This window comes from Mixophyes fleayi, chromosome 2 (assembly GCF_038048845.1).
Source record: "Mixophyes fleayi isolate aMixFle1 chromosome 2, aMixFle1.hap1, whole genome shotgun sequence".
NCBI lineage: Eukaryota > Metazoa > Chordata > Amphibia > Anura > Limnodynastidae > Mixophyes > Mixophyes fleayi.
Window position 1 is genome coordinate 23,955,873 of NC_134403.1, and position 12,120 is coordinate 23,967,992.

The 12,120-nt window shown below is 38.2% G+C and overlaps 1 protein-coding gene across 2 annotated transcripts in view; it reads right to left on the bottom strand.

The window, feature by feature from the left end:
* ME3 (malic enzyme 3) overlaps positions 1-12,120 on the bottom strand; it is a 151,409-nt gene that overhangs the window by 68,000 nt on the left and 71,289 nt on the right. For both annotated transcript variants that reach the window (XM_075198691.1, XM_075198690.1), the window contains exons 5-6: positions 7,056-7,131; positions 1,137-1,298 (exon numbers count right to left, since the gene is read on the bottom strand). In XM_075198691.1, the coding sequence (XP_075054792.1) occupies positions 1,137-1,298; positions 7,056-7,131 (238 nt within the window). The remainder of the gene's footprint in view (positions 1-1,136; positions 1,299-7,055; positions 7,132-12,120) is intronic.

The window sequence follows — 12,120 nt, forward strand, 5'->3', positions numbered from 1 at the left end:
TTGTCTGGAGAAGGGAAGGTGAGCGCTACCATCAGTCCTGTGTCATGACAACAGTAAAGCATCCTGAGGCCATTCATGTGTGGGTTTGCTTCTCAGCCAAGGGAGTGGGCTCACTCCCAATTTTACCTAAGACCACAGCCATGAATAAAGAATGGTAGCAAAACATCCTCTAAGAGCAACGTCTCACAACCATCCAAAAACAGTTTGGTGATGAACAATGCCTTTTCCAGCATGATGGAGCACCTTGCCATATGGCAAAAGTGATAACTCAGTGGCTCGGGGATCATAACATCGAAAATTTGGGTCCACGGCCAGGAAACTCCCCAGACTTTAATCCCATTGAGAACTTGAGGTCAATACTCCAGACGCAGGTGGACAAACAAAATCCCACAAATTCTGACAAACTCCAAGCATTGATTAGGCAAGAATGGGCGGCCATCAGTCAGTATGTGGCCCAGAAGTTGATTGACAGCTGCCAGGGTGAATTGCAGAGGTCTTCAAAAAGAAGGGTCAGCACTGCAAATAGTTACTCTTTGCATAAACTTAATGTAATTGTCAATAAAATCCTTTGAACACTTCAGAAATGCTTGTAATTTTACTTCAGTATACCATAGCTACATCTGACAAAAAGGTCTAAAAACACTGAAGCAGCAAACTTTGTGAAAACCAATACTTGTGTCATTCTCAAATCTTTTGGCCATGACTATACAGTAAGGGCGTCCCAAACACGAGTGCACACAGCAGCATCTGATCCAAGCTGTGGACATCTCTCACATACTTGTTCTGTCGTATCACTTGCTCCAGCTACAGGTCTAGTCTAAGTGCTGATTACTAGTGATGACGGCTGCGTATGTATGCTAGAACAGATGTATGCAATCAGTACCTGCAAAAATACATTTTATGCACAGAAGACATTAATTGTTATTAATAAATGTATTTATTAAATAGCCTAATAAATTTATTTCATGAAGAAAGAAAAATTCCAAAAAACCCCTTTTTTTTCCTTGTTGAATTTGTGCGTACAGATACTCGAATTACGTGCTTTTTAAATCAGACGCACGTTGCACTCAGTATGCCCGACTTGATGATTCAGGCCAAAGGCATTTGTATTAATGGGCAGTAAGTGAGTGAATTACCTCGTTGTCAGTGCCGACATCCAGCAATACGGGCAGACACTGCTGAGGATGCACCCCCCCGCAGGCAGTGTACAGGGCCAGTTTACCCACAGGGATCCCCATGCCGTAACTTCCGAGGTCCCCCAGGCCTAGAATACGCTCGCCGTCCGTCACAACAATCGCCTGTAAATAAATAAGAGGGAAATGTTTCACACACATATTACAATATAAGGGTGTATAAGTAGATATATTGCCCTAATACTGGGGGATTATCAGCCCAATACAATATACTAGTAAGACTCTGTTGGACGTAGTATAACATATATGTTATCCCTGGAGGGGAACATTCAGAAAGTTATAAGGAGACCAGAGACAAGTCTCTTTTGGGTAGACCTTCATGCCCATTGTTACGTTTAGATAATAAAAGAAAACTTGAATGAGAATTCACAGTTTACAGGCGAATACATTTACAGAGAGTCCACTTCAAGACCGTTCCCATGCTAAAAGCGCTAGATTATTATTATATTATTAACAACATTAGTTTATACAGTGCCAGCATATTTAAAGGAGAACTTAAACTAAAATTAGACATTCACCAATTCATCATTTTAGAATTTGGACAAATACCAAATCCTGTCGTGAGGGATTCTGCCAAATACCGAGTAGTATCTGAACCGTAGCGAACGTATGAAAGCAAAGAAACAGTGGTTTAATGATAATACCGTACAGTGATGTATGGAGGCAGGAAGCATAAATCATTTTACTTCCATAGACCACACTGATCATTCCTATAGATTGGCCCATAAAACGGTGCATTCTACAAGTAATTTAATCTATTATTGATTTTTCTATGCTAAACGTAAAGCTATTAACCAAATAACTCTGAGCTGGAACTAGGACCCCAGATTACATTTAGGCCATGCACCTCTTCACCCCTTACTGATACCCACTCCTCTGCTCACCCAGCCCCCGCTTTACCACTATTTCTTTCTTCTTTTTTTTTATTCACTTTTTTCTTTCTTTATTTTCCAACAGGGCCGGGGCTGAAGAGCTGCTACAGATTACTATGAGTTTCCTGCATTTACATGCCAAGGGAGCAACGATTTGGTTTTAGTCTCTGGATGTGCCTGCACCTTCTTTCATAGAGCAACTGCTCAGTGTCTCGTTCTACAAACTGCATTCAGCATAATCATCATTATTTATTTATATAGCGCCACTGATTCCGCAGCGCTGTACAGAGAACTCACTCACATCAGTCCCTGTCCCATTGGAGCTTACAGTCTAAATTCCCTAACATACACACACAGACAGACAGACAGACAGACAGAGAGGAAGAGACTAGGGTCAATTTTGATTGCAGCCTATTAACCTACCAGTATGTTTTTGGAGTGTGGGTGGAAACCAGAGCACCCGGAGGAAACCCACGCAAACACAGGGAGAACATATAAACTCCACACAGATAAGGCCATGGTCGGGAATCGAACTATTGACCCCAGTGCTATGAGGCAGAAGTGCTAACCACTAAGCCACCGTGATGCCCACATGAACCACTTACACGGGAGTCCAGTGATTTCTGTGGGCTGTATTCATGTGGCACACCCCAATGCACCCCAGATACTATTTACGAAATGGAACTCTATTAGATGTGAATTTCATACCTCCCAACTTTTGAATATTTAAAATCGGGATATATATATATTTATAGCCATGATGCAACATCAAGGCCCCCCAGTCTCCATTCCCTCCCTGAAAAACACCCCTTCTATGCTGCTGTTGAAAGAGAAATAGTCAGCGGCATATCTGATCTGTGGGCAGCGCCTGAACTGAGACAGCTGGGAGGTATGAAATCAAGCTAAATAAAGGGTGAAATTAAAGACATTATGAATTCTGCATCCTAACAAAAAAAAAACAAAAAAACGGTTATGGTTCTACTGAACCCTGAAACGGATTTAGTGCTCCCCTGATTAAATAACAGTGTGCATTTCAATCACTGTGTAAAAGTTAAATGTAATTGAAGCGTGCAATTCAGTTCCCCGGTAATATATAACAGCCCATGTGAATAATGAGTTATAACTCCATAAAAAAAATGGACACTTGTACTAAGTGTCTCACTCTTGGCATTAAAACTGTTCTCAATGCAACAAATACGTCACAACTCTCCATGGAAAATTACCTAAAAAAGAACTAATGGGAGCAAGCGCCACAGAGGAAAAGGAGAACTCAATGATCCGCAGAAATACAGATGTATCTCATTACTACATGTGTACTAAATATAAGCTGGTAATTGCGGGATCAGGCAACAGTCTCTCTGAGTATGACGATACATCCGCTGACGGCACATGGCTACACAGTACAAGACATTAAAGACACTAACCCCAGGCATACCGAGTGGGCACTATCAGATTACTCTATATGGTGGTATTGTGAGGCTATATACGGTAGCACATAAAGCTATGCGGGGTAATTACAAGGCTATGGGGCCTATTTATCAATCCAATTTTTCATTAAAACTGACATTTCAGGGGGATAGGCTCATATTTAAGGATCCTTTAAATTTATCATCGCAGGAGATATTGGAGATACCTGCTGCAGTCCCAGGGTCTAGGGCAAAAGCAGTCCCCATAACTTTCTATGGGGACTACTGGTTTGCAGATTTTCAAAACGTGTGCCCGATGGCTGACGCCAACTGAAGATGAGGTGAGCCAATGAAGCCTATGGAGAGATCATTGCGGTAGAGGGCTCTTCGGATACCTTATATCCTCTCCCCCCTCCGGTCACTAAAGTGCTCACTTTGCTACAGTGACCATAGAAAGAGATAGGACAATGTGTACCCGCTGGGACAGCCTTTAATCGTGACCGCACTGTACCGGCAGAACACATTGGAAAAAAAAAGCTCACAATCTTTCATTTCTTATCATTGCAATAAGAAATACAATTGACTGGGGCAAAAAAGTGGTAGATAATAAATATGCCCCGATGTATTGTAGTATAAACTAAAGTTGTCACAGGTGATAGAGTTTGTCATACGGGGGAGACTATTTAACACGTACAGCTGCGATGCCTGTTGTGGTAACACCATCTCAGGATGGATTTACCAGAACAGATTCACTAAAAACATTGCTTTATTCTTAAACTAAAGCGGTTGTAATGCCTTACTGTTTAAATAATGTTTAATTGTTATACTAACGAATTCATTAATGTAAAAATATATAATAAAATACAATATAATTTATATGTGTGTTTGTATGTTTCTGAGTTTTTTTGATATAATTTCTTTTAATTGTTTAATATTTTTTTTTAAAACTAGTGGAACTTAAAGCCAAAATCTAGGCTTCCGGCTCAATTACACGTGGGTGTCGGAAGGCCAGCTCCTGTACGCGGATGATGATAGCGACTAAGCGTTATGTTCTTATTTGAGATCCCGGTCAGTATCCCGGGGCAACACGGTGGCTTAGTGGTTAGCACTTCGGCCTCACAGCACTGGGGTTATGAGTTCAATTCCCAACCTACCTGTTAGGTTAATTGGCTGCTATCAAAATTGACCCTAGTCTCTCTCTGTCTGTGTATGTTAGGGAATTTAGACTGTAAGCTCCAATGGGGCAGGGACTGATGTGAATGAGTTCTCTGTACAGTGCTGCAGAATTAGTGGCGCTATATAAATAAATGGTGATGATGATGATATCTTGAGGGCAGCTGGTATAGGTGGGCAATTAAAAAAATAATGAGTTATCGCCATGATAATAGCCATTACCCAAATATATTTAAAAAATAAACAAACAACAACATTTATCATTCAGAAAGTTTCAGTTTAGACGATACAATTACAACCGCTAGCAAGCAGAGCAATCTGTCATTAAGAAAAGCTCTTTGTTCCTGAAACATGAAGTGCGGCTCCTATTCATTCTGCTGATACATTATAATAGCAGAGCGCTCAGATCACTAGATTTATTACCAGTAGCCTTTCACACTGCTGCAAAACTGAATAATTATAATCATCTGTGAACAAGTGATTAGACGTTTATAGAAAAAACATTTATTTCACTGGTGTTTTATTAATGTATAAACCCGTTTTTTCGAATGCCTGTTGCTGCTCAGCAGGATGGAAAATAAGTTATCTGACTTTGCTTTTAGTTGTTTTATTTGGCTACCGCCGATCTTGGGGAAGGGGTTTTCTGAATCCTGGAGTCACATCCGTAAAATATGATAAAATGACCCCTATTTGTTCTTCTCTTTAACAGTGCTCCTCACAGTGACTGTAAGAAGAAACGTTTAGTGATCATGTCTATGTGCAGGTTTATTATAGAGCAGCAGCTATTATTTCACCTCTTTATTTTTGTTAGTTGTATCTTCATAGACGATGTCTTTCCAGGGGCGGAACTAGAATTGTTTTTCGGGGGTGTTGGGGAGGGGCAATTTCACAAAACCACGCCCCTCCTTCACTCTGAATGGTTGGGCCACGGCTGGCCCCGCCTCCTTCCTTTCTGATGATCGGATCTCTCAGAAGCAATTTTAAGATATAGAAATTGCTGCTGGGAGGGGGGAGCCCGACTGCCCCCTTCTGGATACGCCAGTGTGTCTTTCCACATAAAAACAGGAGTTTTTATTCTTAAATGGAAATATTTTTTATTATTATTATTATTTATTAATGTACAATAAACCGCTTTAGAAGGTTTGTTTTTTTTCGTTTTTTTCTGACAATACAAATTATTTTGGGCTAATTACATGGGCTCCACTTGACTCCACTAATCTGTTATTTTGGATATCATGGTGCTCCCACCATCTCTGTGCCCCATGGTTCCAGCTTTGTCCCCCCCCCCAGTAATGCAGTCAGCCCTCTCTGTCACCCATGTGGATCCCGCAGACGTAGTCTGTCAGTCCCCTCCCCCCCTGTGTCTCTGCCTCTCCGCCACCTGTCCATGTCTGTTCCTAATATCCACCCGTGATTCTCAACACAGTCCTGCTGGCAGCCAGTGGCGGGACTCCTGTGTCCGAGTTTCAGCTCCCTGCAGTCATGATAATTGGATCCTCCATGAAATAGCGGGAGGGCGAAGTTAAGTAATCTACCAATAAATCCCTATTATCCCATTATATAGGAGAAAATGTGAAAAATGTCAAAGGGGTAAATATTTTTGTGGTAGCTGAATATATGCAAAAATATGGCTAAATAACTTATACCATACATCCCAACATTCAGACTCGTGGAATCGGGACAAAATAAGTCCTAAACAAACCCACTCAGAAATGCCTACTTCCCGCCTAGAAACGCTCACTTTGGGCCAAAACGCTGCCTGGTTGTCTAAGCCCCACCCCTTTTAAAGTCCTTGAATTGGGACAGTATGTTATACCAGTGTTTCCCAAACACTGCCGTACACATACATCATGCTACTATTTATGATCATGTGAGCATATACATTTCTAATAAGCGATTAAATGGAAAGTTACAGGGAATATCTATAAATGGGAACTTCCTTGTTAGCGAAGATAGAATAATAATAATATTTTGTTTTTGTTTTTTTTTTATATCCGTTACCTCTGACCCCTCTGAGTGTCAAACAATGAATTTCCTTATTTTTTCAGCTGGGGACCTTACTGAGGACTATGAATCATTCTTTGGGTGGGCCTCAGGATTGGGGATATTTTGGGGATGTTTTCGTGCTTCCAATCGGTCAGTGCTGAGCTGGTGACTGCTACGCGTGTTATTGTGGCAGCCGAAATGCAAAGAATAGGACCCGTGTTTCATGGTTTACTTATATATATAGAAATAGGAGGCAACGCTCAATAATGCAATACATCTGTTTAGGGCGGTAAACTATTAACTCAAGCAACAGCTTCATATGTGCACCTTAGACCTTACACTGCCTGATGCCCACCACTGCTATAAAGTCCCATCAGGGTGTAGGAGTTATTAGATTATACAGTTATAGAAGGTGCTCACGTTACCTTTATGTCCTCTTCTGGCCAGGCGTTCAACATGGTTGCAATGTGACCTTTATCGTGGATGGTTATGAAAAGGCCTCTGGAACAGAAGAAAAGACACAAAATATAAATACCTCTGTACTTACTCATCCCTCAAGCAGGAATTCTTCTATAAACATCACAAGTGAAACACGTTAGATATCCAACAACAAAGGGCTGACAGCTTCAAAAGGAACACGCAGGGGGAATTCAATTCTCAGCAGTAATTTTTTTAACCCCCGCGGAAAGTGATTTTAACGCGGATTTCACTCATTCTGGAGCACGTTAATTTTGCCCTTCATTCAAATCTATTTTTAATGCACTATTTTGTTAACGAAAATGGTCCCATCGCGGACAAGTAGAATATCCATTGAAAGCATAGTGAGGGAGAAGCGTTAAAAGCTATTAAAAAAAAAAATTTGTAATACTGTACTAATACTGTAATACGGTACCAATACTGTAATACGGTACTAATACTGTACTACGGTACCAATACTGTAATACTGTACTAATACTGTAATAAGATACTAATACTGTACTAATACTGTAATACTGTACTAATACTGTAATACGGTACCAATACTGTAATACTGTACTAATACTGTACTACGGAACCAATACTGTACTAATACTGTAGTAATACTGTAATACGATACTAATACTGTACCAATACTGTACTAATACTGTAATACTGTACTAATACTGTAATACGGTACCAATACTGTAATACTGTACTAATACTGTAATACTGTACCAATACTGTACTAATACTGTAATACTATACCAATACTGTAATACTGTACTAATACTGTACTACGGTACCAATACTGTACTAATACTGTAATAATACGGTACCAATACTGTAATACGGTACTAATACTGTACTAATACTGTACTACGGCACCAATACTGTAATACGGTACTAATACTGTACTAATACTGTACTACGGTACCAATACTGTAATACGGTGCCAATACTGTAATACTGTACGAATACTGTAATACGATACTAATACTGTAATACGGTACTAATACTGTAATACTGTACTAATACTGTACTACGGTACCAATACTGTACTAATACTGTAGTAATACTGTAATACGATACTAATACTGTACCAATACTGTAATACGGTACCAATACTGTAATACGGTACTAATACTGTACTAATACTGTACTACGGTACCAATACTGTAATACGGTACTAATACTGTACTAATACTGTACTACGGTACCAATACTGTAATACGGTGCCAATACTGTAATACTGTACTAATACTGTAATACGATACTAATACTGTACTAATACTGTACTAATACTGTACTAATACTGTAATACGATACCAATACTGTACTAATACTGTAATACGATACCAATACTGTAATACGATACTAATACTGTACTAATACTGTAATACGGTACCAATACTGTAATACGGTACTAATACTGTAATACGGTACTAATACTGTACTAATACTGTACTACGGTACCAATACTGTAATACGGTACCAATACTGTAATACTGTACTAATACTGTAATACGGTACCAATACTGTAATATTGTACTAATACTGTACTACGGTACCAATACTGTACTAATAATGTACTAATACTGTAATACGATACTAATACGGTACTAATACTGTAATACGATACTAATACGGTACCAATACTGTAATACGGTACTAATACTGTAATACGGTACCAATACTGTAATATTGTACTAATACTGTACTACGGTACCAATACTGTACTAATAATGTACTAATACTGTAATACGATACTAATACTGTAATACGATACTAATACTGTAATACGATACTAATACGGTACCAATACTGTAATACGGTACTAATACTGTAATACGGTACCAATACTGTAATACGGTACTAATACTGTACCAATACTGTAATACGGTACCAATACTGTAATACGGTACTAATACTATACCAATACTGTAATACTGTACTAATACTGTACTACGGTACCAATACTGTAATACGGTACTAATACTGTACTAATACTGTACTACGGTACCAATACTGTAATACGGTACCAATACTGTAATACTGTACTAATACTGTAATACGATACTAATACTGTACTAATACTGTACTAATACTGTACTACGGTACCAATACTGTAATACGGTACCAATGCTGTAATACTGTACCAATACTGTACTAATACTGTACTAATACTGTAATACTATACCAATACTGTAATACTGTACTAATACTGTAATACGGTACTAATAATGTAATACGGTACCAATACTGTAATACGGTACCAATACTGTAATACGGTACCAATACTGTAATACTGTACTAATACTGTACTACGGTACTAATACTGTACTAATACTGTAATACGATACTAATACTATAATACGGTACCAATGCTGTAATACTGTACTAAGGTACCAATACTGTAATACTATACCAATACTGTAATACTGTACTAATACTGTAATACTGTACTAATACTGTAATACTGTACTAATACTGTAATACGGTACCAATACTGTAATACGGTACTAATACTGTAATACGGTACCAATACTGTAATACTGTACTAATACTGTACTAATACTGTAATACGGTACCAATACTGTAATACGGTACTAATACTGTAATACGGTACCAATACTGTAATACTGTACTAATACTGTACTACGGTACCAATACTGTAATACGGTACTAATACTGTACTAATACTGTAATACGGTACCAATACTGTAATACTGTACTAATACTGTACTACGGTACCAATACTGTACTAATACTGTACTAATACTGTACTAATACTGTAATACGGTACCAATACTGTAATACGGTACCAATACTGTAATACGGTACTAATACTGTACTAATACTGTACTACGCTACCAATACTGTAATACGGTACCAATACTGTAATACTGTACTAATACTGTACTACGGTACCAATACTGTACTACGGTACCAATACTGTACTAATACTGTACCAATACTGTAATACGATACTAATACTGTACTAATACTGTAATACGGTACCAATACTGTAATACGGTACTAATACTGTACTAATACTGTACTATGGTACCAATACTGTAATACGGTACCAATACTGTAATACTGTACTAATACTGTAATACGGTACCAATACTGTAATACTGTACTAATACTGTACTACGGTACCAATACTGTACTAATACTGTAATACGATACCAATACTGTAATACGGTACCAATACTGTAATACGGTACTAATACTGTACTACGGTACCAATACTGTAATACGGTACCAATACTGTAATACTGTACTAATACTGTACTACGGTACCAATACTGTACTAATACTGTACTAATACTGTACTAATACTGTAATACGGTACCAATACTGTAATACGGTACCAATACTGTAATACGGTACTAATACTGTACTAATACTGTACTACGCTACCAATACTGTAATACGGTACCAATACTGTAATACTGTACTAATACTGTACTACGGTACCAATACTGTACTACGGTACCAATACTGTACTAATACTGTACCAATACTGTAATACGATACTAATACTGTACTAATACTGTAATACGGTACCAATACTGTAATACGGTACTAATACTGTACTAATACTGTACTATGGTACCAATACTGTAATACGGTACCAATACTGTAATACTGTACTAATACTGTAATACGGTACCAATACTGTAATACTGTACTAATACTGTACTACGGTACCAATACTGTACTAATACTGTAATACGATACCAATACTGTAATACGGTACCAATACTGTAATACGGTACTAATACTGTACTACGGTACCAATACTGTAATACGGTACCAATACTGTAATACGGTACCAATACTGTACTAATACTGTACTACGGTACCAATACTGTACTAATACTGTACCAATACTGTAATACGATACTAATACTGTACTAATACTGTAATACGGTACCAATACTGTAATACGGTACTAATACTGTACTAATACTGTAATACGGTACCAATACTGTAATACGGTACTAATACTGTACCAATACTGTAATACGGTACCAATACTGTAATACGGTACTAATACTGTAATACTATACCAATACTGTACTAATACTGTACTACTGTACCAATACTGTAATACGGTACTAATACTGTACTAATACTGTACTACGGTACCAATACTGTAATACAGTACCAATACTGTAATACTGTACTAATACTGTAATACGGTACTAATACTGTACTAATACTGTAATATGGTACCAATACTGTAATACGGTACTAATACTGTACCAATACTGTAATACGGTACTAATACTGTAATACGGTACCATTTGCAGTGTTCCTACGTCCTCGAGTTGCTTCAATAAAAAAAGAAAAAAAAGTGTTGCTATTATAATTCCTTCACACGCAAGGAGAGGCCAAGAGTGCGTTTCAGCTGCTAAATATGGCCTTTAGCCAAGAATAATGTAATTCTCCTCACTTTCCTCTCATTCCTTTTTATTTACTGAAAGTACAATTTCAACTAAACATCAAGTTGCTGCAAGTTAGATAATAAAAGCAAATATCACATTGTTTTCCACAGGTTTTTCTGCACGTATACTTTGTGCTTTGTAAGTAAATGATCCCATATCAGTAAGATTACACTTTACCTGTAGAGAAAACAGGATATGGCAGCGCACATACATGCTACTAAATCCAAATATGCAAAGAAATGAGCTACAGAATGACTTACATATGTCTATATGCGCTATTAAACATATATAGCAACAAACCGAATGTATGAAACATTTCATATATAGGTATGGATGAACCCACAATCCTCCTGCATCAATGTGATAGAAGCCTGACATCAATCCTTTGTGCTGCTGGGGACCCTGCTCCTTCCACTATATAACTCTCAGTCTGTGGCTTCCCGCTGCCTCCATTCCCCTCCTCACATCATGTCACTGCTCCTGTCACATGCAGCCCTGTCCTCACTAACACATCACTCATCTCCTGATATACTCTGTGCTGCTGGAGGACCCTGCTCCTTCCACTATATAACTC